At 35.0% G+C, this 20,834-nt stretch overlaps 2 protein-coding genes across 2 annotated transcripts; one reads left to right on the top strand and one right to left on the bottom strand.

Annotated features, from left to right (window-relative positions):
- The first annotated feature begins 3,711 nt into the window (after window positions 1-3,711).
- LOC133670415 (uncharacterized) lies at window positions 3,712-5,942 on the top strand. Its single transcript, XM_062090904.1, has 2 exons — window positions 3,712-4,156; window positions 4,746-5,942. Exons 1-2 carry the CDS (start codon window positions 3,817-3,819, stop codon window positions 5,153-5,155), a joined length of 750 nt encoding a protein of 249 aa, XP_061946888.1. The 5' UTR covers window positions 3,712-3,816; the 3' UTR covers window positions 5,156-5,942.
- A 3,962-nt stretch (window positions 5,943-9,904) lies between these two features.
- On the bottom strand, window positions 9,905-14,570 carry LOC133670952 (4-coumarate--CoA ligase-like 9). The gene is made up of 6 exons (XM_062091550.1): window positions 13,444-14,570; window positions 10,952-11,141; window positions 10,630-10,775; window positions 10,474-10,541; window positions 10,211-10,310; window positions 9,905-10,098 (listed from the first exon to the last, which is right to left on the bottom strand). Exons 1-6 carry the CDS (start codon window positions 14,467-14,469, stop codon window positions 9,967-9,969), a joined length of 1,662 nt encoding a protein of 553 aa, XP_061947534.1. The 5' UTR covers window positions 14,470-14,570; the 3' UTR covers window positions 9,905-9,966.
- Between the last annotated feature and the right edge of the window lie 6,264 nt (window positions 14,571-20,834).

Below are 20,834 nucleotides of genomic sequence, written 5' to 3'. Positions count from 1 at the left end.
ACCAGACCCGATGGATTAACCTTGAAACCTCCCAACTCAACTCCTTATCTAGTCCGAGTTTAAAATTAACCTACATAAAAGTTGACTTTATATGACTCAATTGATTTAGCGGGTCCAAAAGCAACATAAGCGACCATTAAGAGCGTGATTTGGCTTTAATTAAGATGACATCTTTTCTTTAATATTGAAATGATGATATATTGGTTCGACCCGAGCTTGGCTACTTAACTTGCAAAACTCGAGACCCAGATCATGGACTTCACTGGGTTTAAATTTTTTGTTTTTTTGTAAACTATTTTTTTATTTAATGATATGATAGAAAAAATATATGCTTGTAAAAATTGAGTACCAACCAAATACCATGATATTTATTTGAGACTACGATAATCTCATATAAAGAAACTAAAAAAAAATTATAACGACCAATTCAAAACTGATAAAATATTGAAGGGTGAAATTAAAAGAAGATAATTTGGAAGGTAGAATTATTTATAAAAAAGAAAATTAAAATTTGAATTGTAGAATTTTTTAAAAGAAATGAAAAAGAAAAAGGGAAACAGAATTGAGATGTTTTATTGTTCGTATGAATAGTGAAGCAGTATAATGTTTTCCATTTTTTTTAGTAGAGAGAGTAACTAGATCCTCGGCATTCACTACGCTACGGGTCAAGTAAAAAAAAGTTAAACGTAAAAAAAATATCAATGTATTAATATCGTGTTTTATAGAAGAAAAAACATGTAATCATAAACACAAATTTTGATGCATATTCAAGGAAATATTTTTTAAATATTCAAATGTTGATGTATCATATGACATATTTTTAAAAAATATTTAGACGGTAATGTAATGGATCGACCTAGGTCATTCTTGGTTAACCTATAAAATTCACGATCTAGGTTATGAGACCGTGATAAACCCTTAGAAAACAAATCAAACCACATTATAAAATTTAATTCACAATCAATAAAATATTCAAAAACAAAAAACTATTTAATTCAAGAAATAAGGACAAAAAAATAATGAGAGTTAACCCGAATAAATCTACTAGACTTACAATTCAGGTCATGAGAACAAGATAAAAAAAGCACCACACGCTACCTAAAAAAAAAAGCCCTCAACAAGTCCGATTTAAGTTAGTTTTGTTTTGAAATGTTTTAATTAAACACGGATTAATTAGTATTGATCTGATTAACAATGAATCAGGCCAGGGAGAGTGGTTGGCATGGAGTGAGAGAGCATATTCAGCTGCTGAGAAAGGAGTTTCCTCGGGTGGGAGATGGATAGGAGGTCTTAGGCTATGGAAAGTCTTTGCTGAGGAGTTGAAGCCACTCTTTGGGCTGATTGGAGAGTTGGCTTGTTGGTCCATGTTCGATGAAGTTTTGTCTGTAGGCTGCAATGAAAATATATAAGGCTTTTGCTAACAAGCTCTTATATACTTGTGGGAAATTCCTATACTTAACCCCCCCACCATCATAGTTTGACATCAAATCGCTTATATATGAATTTTTATTAAGAAAACTATATTCAATGTTCCAATCAATCATTTTAGTTTGTGGCCTTTACTTTATCTTTGTTTATACGCTATTAAAAAGATTGTATAGTTATGAAACTCGATTCAAGAGTTAAACTAGTCTAAGATCCAATAATAGGAACCAACTCAAGCTTTTTTTTATTCAGAGAAACATTTAAAACTATATGTTCTAGTAAAAACAAAAACAGTTTTTCACTAGCCCATTTTAAATCAGGTTACAGATCAATAGATTACCGATTTGACTTGCCATATCTTGAACTTGCCAGGAGAATATCTTGGAATATCTCGGGGACTTGAACTGGATTGGGTATTTTGGTGTTTGATGAGATGCTCCGAGAAAAATATCAGGCTCGCTGGATGTCATGATCGATGTGGTGTTAAGTGTTAACAGTTTGACTTTTTTCTTTTCAAAGCTAACAGTTCGTAGTCATGGACATAGAAGAAAGTGGGAATTTACATCATCGTCTATGATGTAATGTTCAATGGTGGGGATCGATCAATCACTCATTGTCTGGCTTGATCACTGCTCCTCTCCCATGCATGACTCTACATTTCATCACCCTTCATTGCATCATCAGTAGCAGCTTCCACTACGAAATCCAAAAGTTTTTGTTCGAGAAAAAAGAAAAAGGAAATAGAAAAGCTGGACTGGTCTCGAGACTTGATGAGGAATAGTCTGTGCAAAAACTGTGTGAGGGTGATGGGAGAGTTAATTACCTTGTTCGTCCATGTTTGATCAAGTTTAAGCAGTGTTTGGGAGTTCTACTGTATTTTCTAAAAAAATTTAAAAAATTTAGTTATTATTTTTTTTAATTTATGTTTTCATATTATTTTAATGTGCTGATATAAAAAAATTATTTTAATGTATTTTCACGCAAACAATATTTTAAACAACATCCGTTACCTTACTTCCAAACATAGTTATTAAACCCGGACCGGTCCGGCAGGTCGACCCGGTGGCTGGACCGGTTCGGGTAAGATAAAAAATCAGGGTAAGCAAAAGCCTGGTTGACCCGTGACTCGGTCGACCTGGCAAAACCCATATGAAACCCAGTTTTTTTTTCAAATATGTTTTTTCTCCTAACCAAATATCTTTTTTTTTATATATATATATATATATTTTTAGTTGATTGTTGTAACTTTTCAAATTTTACTATGTAAATATTAGAAGAATATTTTATTTTTTTCAATGTGAGATTTGAAGCTCTTTAGTGTATGTACTCTATATTCACAAGAAAAATATTATTTTTTTATTGTGGGATTTGAAGCTTTTTAGTATATATACTTTATATTCACAACAAAAAAGTTATATTTTTTCAATTTAAAATAAAAAAACTTTTTTGGTTCAAATACTTTATAAACTTGAAAGGATATCATGCTAACATAGTATTTTTTTAACGTGAGATACAAAACTTTTTGAATAATTTTTAAAATTTTATTATTTATATATAGTTTATATTCATATGAATTGTTAACCCGAATCCAGCTTCTTAACCGGATCAACTTCTATGTCGAGTCTGATATCTATAGTTCCAACCACCTCATTCATTAGTCTCTAGGCTGCAATGGAAATATATAAGGTTTTTGATAAGAAGCTCTTAGTATATTTTGAAGCTAGCGTGGAAAATTCCCTTGCTTAGCTTCATAATCAAATCGCTTATCTATGATTAAATTGCATACATGCATTATACTTAAATTGTGTTCTTAATTTTTCTCTTCATAAAAAGCTACATGCCATTAACAAGAGAAAAGGAAACAGAAATCAAAATGTGTTTGCTGGGTCTATGCTCTAATTAGGTTTAGTTATGTGTGCTTCTATTAATTTCTCTAAATTCTATATATGTATTGGCCAGAAAAAAATATTATTTTAATATATCATTAAATGATAAGCTTTTTGAAAAATAATCACTACTCTTAAACCATCCCCAAAATATATATATAAAAATAAATGATCAGCTGAATAATATAGTTATATTATATAGTTTGATTCGACTCGTGCCATTAACAAGAGAAAAGGAAACAGAAAAGTTATCGCATATCCCGACAATATCATTGCCGCTACAGCAATTGTGGCATCGATGGTGCCGCAAGAAGTTAAATTTGCAGAACCAATGCCAAAACTTTAAAAGTTTCAAAGATTGCGGAAACAACAATGCCACAACTTACAAGAAGCGGTTCCCTCGCGTTTATGGCGCCTTCTCTGATTTGAAATTTTGAATTCCCTCTTTCTGTTCTTTGCTTTCTCCTTCGCAACCTTTTCTTCTCCCTTGTTGCTTTTCTTTCTCATGGCAAAAAACAAGAAGAAATCTACATCTTCCTTCTCTCGTGGGCAGGGATATCAGTTTTCAGATCTGACTCAAAATGCGAACTCCATCTTTGCGGTGGAAGCTCCCCATGCTTTTGCTGAGAAGAATCAGTTTTCTAACTCTATTGCGGGTGGATCTAGTCCTCATAAGTTTCTCATCCAAGATGACGATGTAGTCGCATGTGGTTCTGGCTCAGAATCGCGTGAAGAAGATGAACTAGTCTATACTGAACCGGAAGATGGCATCAGGAGCGGTCCATGCAATGCTCATTCTCCCACTTCATCTCCGGCTAGAGGAATCAACAATGCTGGCTCTGAAGGTACATCTCCTGGTATTGTAAAGTCACCTAGGCAGTTATTGTGATGTATGGAAGTCTTGCATTGTGGGTTATGTTGCTGGCGAATTTCCTGGTTTCAAAGCGTTGAATAGTATTATTGCTAATACATGGCATTGCGAAGCCTCTTTGTCCATCCATGAATCTGGCTGGCTTGTCTACAAATTTAACAATGTGGATGATAAATTGGCAGTTCTGGCCGGCGGTCCTTATATTGTGTATCGCAGGCCTTTAATTTTGAAATCTATGCCGGAGTATTTTGATTCCAGTCATGAAGAAATGACAAAAGCCCCCGTCTGGGTGAAATTTCCAAATTTGCCGTTAAAATGTTGGTCTACCCGATGTCTTTCCAAGATTGCCAGTCTGATAGGGAAACCTATTCAAACTGATCGTATAACTGCTTCTATGTCTTGAATCTCATATGCCAGAGTGTTAGTGGAGCTTGATTTGCTTGATGAACTTACACATGCTGTTGATATTCTCCTGCCGAATGGAACCACACTTAAACAATCTATAGTTTATGAGACACTGCCTAGATTTTGTAAGCTATGCTAAGCTCTTGGCCATGCAACAGGTGCTTGTTCAAAAACTGCTGCATCAAATGAGTCAGGGAAGATGGACAGTCGAACAGCTCATAACAAGAGTTGTTCTAAGCAAGCAAATTCTGCAAGCCTGGAACCTGTAGTGGGCACCAGTGTGCAGAAAGATGAAAGGAAAGCTGTCATTGCTGAGCAGCATTTTGACCCAATGCAAACTGAGCTAGATGTCATTTCTGAAGAATGGGAAACTGTCAGGGGAAGGAAGAGCAGAGAGTCCTCTGGCAAGGATCTTCCCGCTGAGGATATATGCAGAGAACAGGGTGCTGCCGTTTCTAATTCTTTGAAGGACAATCTTAAGACACCTCTGGGAAGGAAAAACCGTGGTATAGCTGGAACTGCTGATGCCGTAACTACTAGGATGCGCCCAGAAGGGACTTGTATCTAAAGCAGCTGGAAGTGGTAGGGAATCTCCTACCTCTCCAACTATATTATGATTCTTCTCATCTGGAATGTCAGGGGACTTAACAGTCCTCTGAAGTAACATGAGGTTGTATCCCTCATGAAGAAAAACAAAATTGATGTTTTTGGTCTTTCAGAGACTAAACTGGTCTCTTCTAAGCTTCAGTTAATGTACAAGCTGAGATTGAAGCAATGGAGAATGTTCTCTAATGTTGAAGCTACTAGTGTTGCAAGGATTGTTGTGCTGTGGAATCCTTCCACAGTCAATGTGGATTCAATTGACTCCTCTCCCCAAGCTCTGCATGTCATTATCCGAAACTTGGAAACTCAGTTCACCTGTGCTGCCAACTTTGTTTATGGTTACAACTCTGTTAGGGCTCCTTCATGCCCTTGGATTGTATTTGGTGTTTCTTGTTGGGATATTGTCATTTATATGGCAGCATGTGCAGCCTTATTTTAGGAGGGGGTTGTCATTGTTAAAAGCCTACAATGGTAGTTGCACCAACCATTGACAAAATGGTGCAACCCATTTACAACCACCATTATTGAAGAAGAGCTGGAGTTGGCAGCCATCATTGTTGAAGAAGAGTTGGAGCTGGTGGCACCATTCTTGCATATAAATAGGCACCAAGATAGAGCAATAAAGTTTGAGCAGAGGAGAGAAAGAAAGAGAGAAAAGGAGGATTACTTCACTCAAACTCTACTCCTATTGCTCTCACATATTGCTGCACTTGACAATAGGGTTGTTGTCCTTGGCATCCCCTCACTTTCTCTCCTCTTTTCTTTTTCTTTCTCTTTTCTGTTTAAACTTTGTTGCTCTCTCTTAGTGTCTATTTATAGGCAAGAATGATGCCATCAGTTCCAGCTCTTCTTCAACAATGGTGGCTGCCAACTCCAGCTCTTCTTCAATAATGGTGGCTGCAAATGGGTTGCACTATTTTGTCAATGGTTGGTGTAACAATCATTGTAGGCTTTTGACAATGGCAACCTCTTTCTAGAGTAGGGCTGCAGATGCTGCCACATAAGTGTCAATATCCCAACAATCACCCTCTTTGTCATTTTCGTGGGGCAATTGTCCTCTTGCTTCTTCAGCACAGGCTTGCATTCTGTAGCACTTCCAAGCTTACCAATCCAAGAGCATCTTCGACCAAGTTTACAGGTACTTGCCATATTTTTCAGTCATCAAAGCACACTTTTGCTCACATCAAAGGATCACTACAACCAGATGGTCTTCCATATCACAACTGAAGAGTGTTAACGCTTGTCTCTAGGACACAACATTCCCCTTTGAGCGTATCAATCATGCTCGGTCTAGAATGAATCATGAAGCCTTACACCAAGGCTTACAACACCCCCTCAAACGGAAATTTCTATTTCCAAGTGTGACAATCATTATCTGAGTATCTTAATATGATCACGAGCTCACTACTCTTTCAAGAGTCTACTCATTCAGGAGTTGCGCCTGCCTTCTGTTCCATTCTAAGAACCACGCCTTACTTCTCCGTGAGTTTCCACCTAAGAGTCCAGGTAGCTTTCCACCTTTAACCATGGGGATAACCCATTAAAGGTTGATCCATATATGTCTTGATACTCTGAGTATTACAATGCCTTATCGAGCTCACCACCTTGACAAGAGTCAACTTGTTCTAGGAACCTGTGCATGCCCTCTGCTTATTCCTAGGAGTCGCGTCTTAATGCTCCATAAGTCACTCACTTATTGTTCAAGGCAAATGTCTTCTAGCTCATTGATCTTTAGCATAGGGGCAATATCCATGAAAGTCAATCTTGCATTTGTCTCCATACTCATCATAGCCACTTCATTGGCTATCCATACATGCATCTATCCACTTATATCTAGCCATCACATTGGCTCTGGGGTGTTCTGAATTGGGCACATATTGTGGCCCTCACACCTTCTCTTTAAGGTGTCTTTGCTTGTTATAAGACGGTCTGAACTGGGGCTCATATCATGGCCCTTACACATTCTTTAAGGTGTCTTCGCCTGTTGTTATAGGGTGGTCTGAACTTGGGCTCATATCATAGCCTTCACACCTTCTCTCTGAGGTGTCTAGGCTCGTTATCATGAGGCGGTCGCATTCTCCTTCAGTTGGGATGCTTCAAAGTGGCTTCAAAATTCTCTACCACCATGTGGACTATGAAAGAGATTACTGCCACTGATTACATAGAAAGAGAAAGTTGCGGTATACTCTTCGCAATCCTCCACCTCGATTTCTATGTTTTGAGCTTCTATGCCTTTTTACTTGATAGCTCCACCTACACCAACTCTCTTTGGTGTCTTCGCCTTTCAACATAGGCGATTGCCTTTTATTACAGGCACTTGTTGTCTCATTACAGTACTTCGTTGGATCCTACAGGTACTCCTGCACAATCTCCGTGTGCTCTTGTGCAATTTCTGTTCTCCAAATTTCTTGCTTATGTTTGACAGCAGCTCATCTTGTCACAACACCTGTCTAGGTCAAAATAAGGTGTAAATCTTTATCTCTTTGCTGTATTTCTCTACCATTATCAGGGTCTTTATCAATTCTCCCCTCGAGAAATCACAGTCACCGAATCTAACTTCTTTGGAGAAATCACCACTTCATCAGATCCTTAAACATGAGGAACCCAATGGTTTCTTTGTGCCGTCATCCTGCTAGTCTTCAACCGTTTCATTACAAACTATTATATATACAAAAATAGTACTACATGGATAATCCTTTCACTAAACAAGTTCCAAGGAAAGATTGGAGGGGTCACACCGGTTTTGCTTAAAACTCAATCTTTTAGCTAGAACTTTTTAGACCATATCTATCCATCGTATTGTCTTTCTGTATATATAATCATTTGCTAGCTTTGTTGCGGCTTTCCTTTACAAGTGATCTGAAATTTTTTATTTTATACATGATTTCTCAACAACTAGTGAGACTACCAGTGCTTAGATTTGTCAAGATTGGTCCTCGTCAATTTCCACTCTACACCTCTAATTGTCCACATGATTGGGTGTCTAGAGTGTCCCAATTTTGCCTTTTCTCAAGGCAATTAAAATTTTCCCCACTTAGCAGTTCAACATAAACAATTGGGCAAATGTGTGTAACTTCTTCTTCATCTCCATTGAGCACCATGATAACCTTTAGAAGCTTCATAATCGGGCAATCTTTTTTGTTAATTCACCACCACCATTTTTGGTCTCAAATCTCAACGATTAGACCATACTATTACATCCGGAATGATCAAATTAGCTGGAAACAAGTCTGAAATCGTCCATATCGCATTTCAGACGGCTAAGATTTGATCAAAACAATTCTAGCCTGATGAGTTGCCTAGATTCAATCTCAGATCCGGTTGCACGTAGGATCAGCTGCATAGGATCATATCCCTTGACTCCCGGCTCGACTCCTACTCGGCTCGGCTCGAGGCTGATGACGTGGCTGGTGGGTCCCACTGTGCTGATGTATCAGCTGACTCGTCACTGACATGGCATGCCAACTGTGAATGCTGACGTCACAATTACATCAGGCTGACGTCATCCTTAGCATGCCTACAGTGCATGATGACGTCACACTTACATCATGCTGATGTCATCATTATCCGGGTCAGTCACATGGGTCGGGTCAACTAGTATTCGGGTCAGGTCAGCCTATTCGGGCGAAAAAAGACGCGTGGGGTGTCTGCGAACGTGGACAACCACCTCGTCGGTGCATGTGGGCATGTCCGAAGTTTGATTATTTATGGACTTCTCCCGTGGATGTAGGCGATTTGTCAAACCACGTTAAATATTGTGTCTTAGTGTGCTTAGCCTCCAATGGGCAACTATCAGAACACCACCGGTCCGTGCATAGGGGAGCTAGAATCCCCAACATTCCTTTCATCAGTGCTTCTTGTCTGATGGTTTGGATATGTTGGCTGTGTTTTACTTGCTCGATTGCCGTTGAACGTTGCTTGTTATGGGCTGCACAACTGGGGTTTCTCTGACTCCATTGTTTATTTTGTTGGTCAACTTCAGCACCTATTATTTCTATAGGTTCCTTAGTTAATCAATTTTGTCATCCCTTTCTTGTTTAGTGAACTTGTCCCCTTTGTCCTCATTTGACTATAATTTTTATATGTTTGTTTATTTAGTTTTTATTGGGAGTATGTCCCTATTAGGTTATATATGTTTGTAATCTTGACTTGTTGACTTTTTATTTTTAATATATTTTTACATTTTGAAAAAATAATAATAATATTGTGATGTCAATCTTTTAATTGCGTAATTAAGTTTGATAGAATCTTGATTTAGAAGTAACATTATAAGGTATTGAAAAAAAAACATGGATTTAAATATAATCTAATATTTAAGAGAACTCTAAGTATGCGAATGACACCACAAATCTACAAAAAGGGATATTATTGAACTTTCTTGGATCTAGATAGCAACATTTTTAGCATATATATTTTAAGAGTCTGTCTTTCTAAAAAATATCATTGAATCATCTAAAGTTCTCAAATCTACAAAAGATGATATTTCACATGTATCAGGCACTAGTTACAAACTATCAACCAACTTGACTAAAAAAAAAATTATTAGATTATCAAAACCAAGAAATTAACTAATTATTCAACATATAAACTTGCTCTTAATCTATTATGATTTTTTTGGACATCATCATATTATTATTTTTTGATCGATTTTGGCTATAAAAACCTAAATAATTAATTCTTGACTATCATTCAGTATAAATGGCTTATTATGATATACTATCAATAGCCTTCTTAATTGCATATAATTTTCCAACAATTCTGAAATCAGTTCATTAATTACATTTTCGATGAAGGGAACGGAATTAGAACCATCTTTCTCAGTTCCTTCCTCAATATTTTTCCTGCTGGACTCTTGGGTATAGCACTGACAAACTCTACTCGCCTTACTTTCTTGTATGGTGCAACCTGCATGCTCTCATGCAAAAGGCATTAAAACAAAGCACAAAATGATCAGATTCATCAATGATGCTGGAGAGAAAATTCAAAAAGAAATGACTGTAAGCATTAGCAAAGCACCTTCTTTTGCAACAAAATCCATTACCCCCCTTTCATTGATTCTACTCTGAGGCTGTTTCACCACAAAAGCCATGGGCACCTGACCAGCTTCCTTGTCAGGGTATCTGCAATTTCTTTTATATCAGAATTTCTTTATGTTTCCTATGACTTATAGAATACTGATAATGATACTAAACACGCGGAGATCATTATAATTTCTTCTACCAAAGTTGCTGGATTAAGGGGAAAATCAAGGGATCCCATAAACTTGAAGAAGTGAAGACTTACGGTATTACTGCAGCATCAGCTATCTCTAGATGGGACTGGAGCAGTTGCTCTAGTTCAGCTGGAGCAACCTATATATAGTAATTTCAGTTGTTTAATCTTTATGTTCTAATAGAGGTTGAATGGGGCAAGAAACTAAGACCGATGTTATGAAATTACCTGGTATCCCTTGTATTTGATCAGTTCCTTCAGTCTGTCAACAACGAATAAAAAACCTTCCTCGTCTATATAACAAAGATCACCAGTCCTCAACCAGCCATCTGGATCCAAGGTAGTAGAAGTTGCTTCAGGATCACCAACATAACCTGCAGTGAATTCTCCAAATCGTCCTGATCAGTACTGTCTCTAGTTTATATATAGTGAGCAGCATCTTTGGTTGATTTTCTGATGCCAAATGTCAGGCCTTTTGTTTAGCAAAATACTTGACAAATAAAAGCTAGATGTTCATGTTCATGTGCAGCTGTGTGCCACGGATATTTACCTTTCATTATTGTGGATCCTCTAACCCAAAGCTCTCCTTGCTTCCCCGGAGGCAAGGCGTCACCGGTATCAGCATCAACAATTTTTGCTTCACAACAGGCGGTGAGCCTTCCTACTGAACCCCAATGGCGACTTTCTTCCGGACTATTTGATCGGGACAGGACCCCCGTTGATTCAGTTAGCCCATAACCCTATATATAGGAACAACATATATGGAAGGCAAGTTTGCATTGAAACTAATAATTATCTCATAAAAAATAAGAGAAAAGGCTTTAATGTATTTTGTAGATCATAATTTCTAATTTCGACCACGACAGTACTATGTTATCCAATGATAAAGTACTGCTGTTTCTGATCAACTGTTGAAAAAAAATGTTTGACACTAATAAAATCGATCACAACATTCCCAAAAAATCAGCTCATGTAGGATAAACTAACAATAAAATTGAATTTTTTAAAAAGTTTTTTTTTATCAAATTCAAATCTCAATCCAAGCAATAAATAAAGATAGAATTAGAAAAGAAATTCTATCAAGAGAATTAAAAAACACTAAAAAACACTTTTCTCTTGCTGGGAGCATTAATTCTCTAAACTGATCCTTGTGTTATAAGTATAGTTGTTAAACCCGGCCCATGGTTGACCCGGCCAAGGGGCCGGGTCCCGGGTTTTATGGGTCAACCCGGAAAAATTAAAAAAATTAAAGTTTTAATATTTCATATGAAAAAATTCATGTAAATATAGGTTATACATATTGTAAACAATGAAGTAAGTTTAAAAGAATATTTAAAAAAAAAATTTATCCCACATTAAAAAGATATTACGTTAAGTTTTTAAGTTGAGGTATTTAAATTGAAAAAACATAATTTTTTTCTTGGAAACATAGCGTATATATACTAATAGGTTTCAAATCCCACATTGAAAAAACATAATTTTTTTCTTGGGAACATAGAGTATATATACTAATAGATTTCAAATCTCACATTGAAAAAATATAACTTTTTTCATTGGAACATAGAGTATATTTATGAAAGGGCTTCAAATCCCACGTTGAAAAGATATTATGTTATCCTTTTAAGTTGAAGTATTTAAACCAAAAGGTTTTTTATCCCACATTAAAAAATCATGATTTTTTTCTTGGGAACATAGAGTATATATACTAATGGGTTTCAAATCCCACATTGAAAAAACATAACTTTTTTCATGGGAACATAGAGTATATATACGAAAGGCTTCAAATCCCACATTGAAAAGATACTATATTATCCTTTTAAGTTGAAGTATTTAAACTAAAAGGTTTTTTATCCCACATTGAAAAAACATGATTTTTTTTTCTTGAGAACATAGAGTATATATACAAAAGGGTTTCAAATCTCACATTGAAAAGATACTATATTATTCTTTTAAGTTGAAGTATTTAAACCAAAGATTTTTTTTATCCCACATTGAAAAAACATGACTTTTTTCTTGAAAACATAGAGTATATATACTAATGGGTATCAAATCTCACATTTGAAAAAAAAAACAAAAAACAAACATCGAGTCTCATCCGGGTTCGCCCGGGTCCCGGGTCGACCCGCCAGGTCACCCGGGTTTAGCCGGGCTGTTGCCTCATCTGGTCTTTTATTAAACCCGGACTGGTCTAGCCACCGGGTCGATCCACCGGGCCGGGCCAGGATTAATAACAATTGTTATAAGCAAAAAAAAAACACGAAAATAAAAAATCATTAATAGCAAACGCATTGGAGCTATTCGGGTTAACTCAAGTTAACATATAAAATTTATGGGGATAATCTTGAAAAAAATAAAAGGTAAAGCTTAACTTTTAATTAACTCAATATTGAAGGATAAAAATGATAAAAAAAAATAGCACTTAACAAAAAAAAAAGGTGAACTCAAATAAACCATGTAAACTTATAATACAAGACATACACGTCATGGGATTCAATAAGCTTTTTCTACTAAAGATTATTTTTTATTTAATTATACAACAATAAAACATAAGAGAATTTTTTATATGAAACAAAAAAATTAGCATTGACCCAAAAAAGTCAATGAAAGCTTTAAATTAGTTTTGTTAATTAGGTGGCCGACATATTTATCTTCATCATCTTACCATTGCTTAGGAACAACAACTATCCGACTTTCTTGTTCCCAACTATTTTAGGGTTCGTTTCATTGTTTGTTCTTGTTATATTTATAAGCAAATCATCTCTTTTAAGAAGTGATTATAAGAAAAATTATAGAGTTGAAAAGCAGACACACAGCTCTCCTAAATAATCAAGTCCGATTTAAGTTAGTTTTTTTTTTTTTTTTGAAATGTTTTAATTAAACACGGATTAATTAGTATTGATCTGATTAACAATGACAAACACCCTCTTGATCTTCCGCATGTATAAACTATCTTGTTATATCTGCACGTTCCAATTTATTTCGAGTATATTGCTATGTATAAACATGTACTCTCGGAGAATACCAAAAATTATGGCCACTAACCTGCCACAGGTCCACGGTAGGAAACCTGTCTGCGAACACCTTCATAACATCCTTCCCAAGCGGAGCACCACCACACCCCACAGTCTCCAGCGACCTCAAATCGTAACCGTCCGTCAAGTCACTCTTTGCCATCGCTACAACCACTGGTGGCGCCACCGCCAGGTGGGTTACCCTAAACTTCTCCACAGCTCTCAACATCTTCTTCAAATCAAACCTCTCCATCACCACCACTGTTTCACTTAATGCTACTGATTTAAAACTGTAGAAGAATCCAAACACGTGAAAATATGGCACCGTGTAAAGCATGACAGTAGGGGATTTCCTCTCTTGTTTAAATGGATAGTACCCCGCAATTACAGCCATGAGGTTCCTGTGAGTCAACATCACTCCTTTGACTTTCCCTGTCGTGCCTGAGGAGTACATGATCGCTGCCAAGTCTGATTGACTCACTGTAACCTTTTCGAGGTCTTGCTGAGCTGTTGTTGCAGCCGCAGGAGACATGGTAATTACTGAGTCAAACTCAGGTGAGTCGATGAGAATGGTTCTGTATTTCAGCTTTGGAAGCTTGTGACATGTTTTTGATATAGCAAAGGCGATTACCGGGTTAGAGAGACTGATCTGGTGTGAGATTTCTGATTCAGTGCTTATGGGATTTGCAGGGGAGATCACTACACCAAGTGAAAGAAGAGAGAAGTACAGAACGGGGACTTTAATGGAGTTTGGACAGAGAATAAAGGCAGTGTCATTTTTGCGAAGTTGAGTGACATTTTGGAGATACAAGGTTAAGGATTTGATTCTTTCAATGAAGTCCGAGTAAGAAAGCTTTTGGCTTGTGGATGAGTTGATTATGGCTAATGAATCAGGCCAGGGAGAGTGGTTGGCATGGAGTGAGAGAGCATAGTCAGCTGCTGAGAAAGGAGTTTCCTCGGGAGGGAGATGGATAGGAGGTCTTAGGCTATGGAAAGTCTTTGCTGAGGAGTTGAAGCCACTCTTTGGGTTGATTGGAGAGTTGGCTTGTTGGTCCATGTTCGATCAAGTTTTGCCTGTAGGCTGCAATGAAAATATGTAAGGTTTTTGCTAACAAGCTCTTATATACTTGTGGGAAATTCCCTTACTTAATCCCCCCACCATCATGGTTTGACATCAAATCGCTTATATATGAATTTTTATTAAGAAAACTATATTCAATGTTCCAATCAATCATTTTATTATGTGGCCTTTACTTTTTCTTTGTTTATACGCTGTTAGAATAATTGCATAGTTATAAACTTGATTCGAGAATAAATCTAAGTCTAAGATAAGTTGTGAGTTGTATGGATTGAGATGGATCGACTACAACTTTTTTTTATTCGGAGAAACATTTAAAACTATGTGTTCTTGTAAAAAAAAACAGTTTTTTTCCACTAGCCCACTTTAAATCACGTCCCAGATCAATAGATTATCGATTTGACTCGCCATATCTTGAACTTGCCAGGCCAGCTACTATAACAGTGGACAATTGCGTTCTCACTATCTTCGCCTTCAAAGGGAAGGAAGGAAGCATATATATCTTGGAATATCTCGAGGACTTGAACTGGATTGGGTATTTTGGTGTTTGATGAGATGCTCCGAGAAAAATATCAGGCTCGCTGGATGTCGATGATGTGGTGTTAACAGTTGATGACTTTTTTCTTTTCAAAGTTAACAGTTCTTAATTTGTCAGGAACAAAGAAGAAAGTGGGAACTTATCATCGTCTATGATGTAGTGTTCAATGGTGGGGATCGATCAATCACTCATTGTCTGGCTTGATCACTGCTCCTCCTATCCCATGCATGACTCTACATTTCATCTCCGGTTTTTCTCCTCCACCATTCACTGCATCATCAGTAGCAGCTTCCACTACGAAATCCAAAAGTTTTTGTTTGAGAAAAAAGAAAAGGGAAATAGAAAAGCTGGACTGCTCTCAAGACTTGATGAAGAATAGTCTGTGCAAAAACTCTGTTGGTGTGATGGGAGAGTTAATTGGCTTGTTCGTCCATGTTTGATCAAGTTTAGTCTCTAGGCTGCAATGAAATATATAAGATTTTTGCTAAGAAGCTCTTAATTATATATTTTGAAGCAAGCGTGGAGAATTCCCTTGCTTAGCTTCACTATCATAGTTTGACATCAAATCGTTTATCTATGATTAAATTGCACATGCATTATACTTAAATTGTGTTCTTAATTCTTTCTTCATAAAAAGCTACATGCCATTAACAACAGAAAAGGAAACAGAAATCTAAATTTGTTTGCTGGGTCTATGCTGTAATTAGGTTTAGTTATGTGTGCTTCTATTAATTTCGCTAAATTCTATGTATTGGCCAAGGAAAAAAAGTATCACAGTGCATAAATTTATTTTATAAAATAACATATATTTGAATTTGTGACGACAAAGTGCAACAAGACAAAAAAAGAAAAGTTATAACTTATCACGACAATATATGTTGCCGCAAGAAGTTAAATTTGCAGCACCGATGCCAAAACTTTTAAAATTTCAAAGATTGCGGAAACAACAATGCCACAACTTGTAGATGAAAAAAAAAAAAAGTTTATGATGGCACGGAAGGTTTACATGGTTGTTAATTTCAGGACCCGTGGGATTAGTCGAGGTGCGCGCAAGCTGGCCCGGACATCCACGTTAAACAAAAAAAAATAAAAAGTTGATGTAAATCTCTTGATAATGTTGTAAGTAACTCTCAACAAAGTAAATAATAACTTGAAAAATTGACAATCGGGTTTAATAGCATCATGATATAGAAATAATTCTATAACATATTAGAAAAAAAAATTAAATTCAGAGATAATCTTGTATTTAAGAATTATAAGTACGTTAATAACACCACAAAGTCAGTTAATCTTTGATAATTCAGTATACGATCTTTGTCCCTTTAAAGAAATGTTTTGCCACAAACAAGTAAAGAAAAAACTCATATTTATTCTTTAACTTGCTTTCAGAATTTGCAGTTAAAAAAACAAATTCTTCATGGTAAAAATTTTTCATGTAGCCCGAATCTTTAATTTTTATATATTTTTGGCAGATTTCAATCCTGACTTCAAACAAGTCGTTTTTTCTCGTCTGGATACATTAATAAGCCTATAATATACGTTTGGAATTATTGAGATATCTAGTTTTCATCTCAATTTCAATAGCAACAAAACTTCACTTGTAGTTCTAGATATGTCTCAAATAATATATAAAGATCTAGTTTGACATATTTAACAAGATTCGTCTACTTACTTCAAACCTCTAAAATAATATGTTTCTGAACTTCATTTGACCTGAAAATTTATCAAAATACAATTCCATGTGTCTAGTATTTCTATATAAAATTTCAGCTCGATCCAATATACAGTTTGAGAGAGATATGTATAATCTCGTAAAACTGACCAGCAAGTATTTTAAAATCAAATTCAAACCTGACTTAGTTTGTATCATCGAATCTCTCCATGTCTATGTTTTTATGAACATAAAAGTAGTTTTCATGAATGGCAAAGAGAACAATAATAAGCCGCAACCATTAAATAGCCGCTGTGGTCAATCGTGTGACTTGTTCCGCCCCCGTCCCGGGTTCGACCCTCTATGTACACGCCTGTCACCCCCGTGGTGCCTTACCTGCTCCTGAGCTTGCAGGATGTCCAGTGGACCGTGGGGAATAGTCGTGGTGCGCGCAAGCTGGCCCGAACACCCCACGCTAATAATAAAAAAAAGAATAAGAATAATAGAGATCATGCAATAAAACTAATCTGATTGCTTTAAGAAAAGTAAAGCCATGGGCAAAGAGGGACCGGTGCAATAATATCAATCCTATTATTATTTTTTAAATAAAAATAAAACCATAGGCGAAGAAAGACCGTGCAAATTATGTTATAATTTAATTCAGAATATTTGATAATTGGATAGCCTATAAACTGAAAGAAAAAGGGAAGTGGATAATCATATTTTCTTCAATATAAATCAGCTGTTTCCAGTTTTGTGTCTTCAAAATTATTGTTATTCTTGTTGTTGTTGAATTGAATAAGAAAACATACAATTTATTAGCTTTCCAAGGGTATCTACATTAGTGATATGAGGAGATCAGCGGCCATAAAAAATAATGCAGCAAAGGTCACCAGGGAGCATGGGGTTGCCAAAGGGGTCATGTTGCAAGAGATAGAATTGTTTAGGAGAGAGAACCAAATAGTGAAATATTTTGGGTACTAAAGAGGAATTTTAGAAGGTTTGGGGACTTTTAAATTAAATGACAGGATATGAATAAATAATAGTATCAAAAATTTAACACAAATTCAATAATACTAAATAAAAAAAGAAGACATTTTTAAGAAATTATTATACCGGTTACTACTACCAAGAAATGATAGTTTTTTTATAATCAATAATAATAATAATAATAATAATAATAATTATTATTATTATTATTATTATTAAAAGTTTTATAGTTGATATATAATATTTTATTAGTTTCAATATATATATATATATATATATATATATATATAGTCCTGATTTAAAATTAACCCAATGAAAGTTGCGTTGTTATGACCTAGCTGACTTGATAGGTCGAATGATATCCTAAATAATGGATAACAAAAAATATAGTTTGGTTTTTAAAAATAATAAAGATGATATTTTTTTTTAATATTAAGATGGTAACATATTAGATCAACCTGGGATTCACAGCTTAACATGCCAAACCCCCAACCTGAATCATTGATTCCACTAAATTTAACAAAATTTTTAAAAACTGTTTTTTACTTAATGATATAATAACAAAAAATTAACGTTCATATAATTGAGCTCTAGCCAAATATTGGAACATTTGTGAGACTATGATCACCTTAAAAAAAGCAAATGAAACATATTATAAAGATCAATTCAAAATCAATCAAATATTGAAGAATAAGATTGATAAAAGAAAAGGCTAAAAAAGATTCAATCAAAAGAAAATAAAATTGGAAGATGGAATTAAAAAGAAGAAGAAATTATTGGACATTGTTATTAAACCAGACCCGATTGATTAACCTTAAAACCTCCCAACTCAACTCTTTATCTAGCCTAAGTCTAAAATTAACCAGCATAGGAGTTGACTTTATATGACTCAGTTGACTTAGCGGGTCCAAAAGCAACGTGAGCGATCGTTAAGAGCGTGATTTGGCTTTAAAAAGAAAATTTAAGATGACATCTTTTTTTAATAGGTAGTAGTTCAGTTCAGGTCAGGGCATGAAGCTACAGGTTTTATTTGCGGTCGTGAGATGAAGAGGTTAGAGGCAACTTGTTGAAATGATGATGTATTGGTTCGACCCGAGCTTTGCTACTTAACTCGCAAAACTCGAGACCCAGATCTTGGACTCCACTGGGTTTAAAATTTAATTTTTTTTAAGTAATTTTTTTTAATGATATGATAATAAAAATAGATGCTTGTAAAAATTGAGTGCCAACTAAATACAATGATATTTATTTGAGACTATGATAACCTCATATAATGAAAATCAAAAAACATTATGACAATCAATTCAAAACTGATAAAATATTGAAGGATAAAATTGAAATAAGATAATTTGGAAGGTAGAATTATTTAAGAAAAAAAGAAAATTAAAATTTGAAATGTAGAATTTTTTAAAAGAAATGAAAAAGAAAAAGGGAAATAGAATTGAGATGTATCATTATTCATATAAATAGTGAAGCACTATAATGTTTTTCATTTTTTTTTAGTAGATAGAGTAACTAGATCCTTGGCATTCACTATGCTACGAGTCGAGAAAGAAAAAAAAGTTAAACGTAAAAAAAATATTAATGTATTAATATCATGTTTTATATAAGAAAAAACATGTAATCATAAACACAAATTTTGATGCATATTCAAGGAAATATTTATTAAATATTCAGATGTTGATGTATCAGATGACATATTTTTAAAAAAATATTTAGACGGCGATATAATGGATCGACCCGAGCCATTCTTGGTTAACTCATAAAATTCATGATCTAGGTTATTAGACTGCGATAAACTCTTAGAAAACAAATCAAACCACATTATGAAACTTAATTCTCAACGAGCAAAATATTCAAGAACAAAAAACTATTTAATTCAAGAAATAAGGACAAAAAAATAATACAAGTTAACCCTTGGTAAATTTACCAGGCTCACAACTCAGGTAATGAAAACAAGATAAAAAAAATACCACACACCACCTAAAAAAAAGCCCTCACCAAGACAATTCTAATGGTACCAATAAATGTCACCTTCGAAACACGAACAAAGCCACACATGATGACCTCTCTCACATGTTGTTACATGTATTACATGTGCTAGCTAATTTTATTTTTTTTTACTTTAGTAAGGGGCCTAAAGTTTGTGATTTCTGTAAATCTGGCTTCTAATTCTCTAATTATTTTAAATCAATAAAACTAAAATCTATAAAATCTATTTTTCCAATTGAGCATTAACCGCATGCAAAAAAAAATCTTTGATAATATGATAAATATGTAGAAAATAAAATAAAACAAATTACAAAGCACAATTAAAAAAAAACAAAAAACTTCACAGGGTAAATTTAAAAAAGAAAAGAAAAGAAAGAGGGTCACTGTTGAATCCACAACCACTCTTCCCTTTTCTTTTACTTTAGGAATTTACAGGGAGAAAAGCGCTTCCCACGCGTCAAAATGGAACATTGAGATCTGATTCCAAAACTGGAAAATATTCACTATTTGTGGGATTTCAAAATCTTAGGAGAGAATCTATGCTTCTATTGCCCCCCAGAAGTTGCTATGAGAGAGTGCCATGGCTACCATGTTTTGCCTTCCCTGTCACTCAGACAACCCACCGAGCAATATTTGTGGGAATCTTTGCCCTAAATTCCACTGCCCAAATTCGATTCCTCTCGTACGATTCTTGGTACAACCCATCCATTTCTTCCCATATTCAAATCACTTCTTCCTTTTGAGTTTTGCTTTTACATGCCCTCCTGGTCCAGCCTTCCTTTGTGTTTATTTAACATTAACAATCGTGTGGATACCTAGGATTTTCGAGGTCGTTTTTAATTGTGTTTTAAACTTTTCAGGATGGTTTGTAGGTGTGTTTCAAACAATATTATTAAAAAAATTTAAATTTTTTTATATTATTAAATTATTTTTATCCATTCATATCAAAAATAATTTTTTAAAAAAACTATTATTTTAATATATTAATTTTCAAACAAAAACTGCTTTAAAAAAAATTATTATTACACTCACAAACATTCTCGTTCATCTCATTAAATTATTTAAGCTATTGTCTTGTTCCTGTTAATCATAATGGGAAACTAAGCGACAGTTTCAAGTAGATTATCACATCACCCCAAACATTGTCCTTAGAATAATGTGTGTTTCAGATGA

The sequence above is a fragment of the Populus nigra genome, chromosome 13 (assembly GCF_951802175.1).
Source record: "Populus nigra chromosome 13, ddPopNigr1.1, whole genome shotgun sequence".
Taxonomy (NCBI): Eukaryota; Viridiplantae; Streptophyta; class Magnoliopsida; order Malpighiales; family Salicaceae; genus Populus; species Populus nigra.
This window is presented reverse-complemented; position numbering and strand designations above follow the sequence as displayed.

What these genes read in the sequence shown, in the direction of transcription:
- LOC133670952 (XM_062091550.1), bottom strand. Translation starts at nt 14,469, where the DNA reads ATGGACCAACAAGCCAACTCTCCAATCAACCCAAAGAGTGGCTTCAAC. An exon ending in AGGATCCACAATAATGAAAG is followed by an intron (nt 10,776 to 10,951) that starts GTAAATATCCGT and finishes AATTCACTGCAG; the next exon opens with GTTATGTTGGTGATCCTGAA. An exon ending in TAATGGATTTTGTTGCAAAA is followed by an intron (nt 10,099 to 10,210) that starts GAAGGTGCTTTG and finishes CATGAGAGCATG; the next exon opens with CAGGTTGCACCATACAAGAA.
- LOC133670415 (XM_062090904.1), top strand. Translation starts at nt 3,817, where the DNA reads ATGGCAAAAAACAAGAAGAAATCTACATCTTCCTTCTCTCGTGGGCAG. An exon ending in CAACAATGCTGGCTCTGAAG is followed by an intron (nt 4,157 to 4,745) that starts GTACATCTCCTG and finishes GCCATGCAACAG; the next exon opens with GTGCTTGTTCAAAAACTGCT.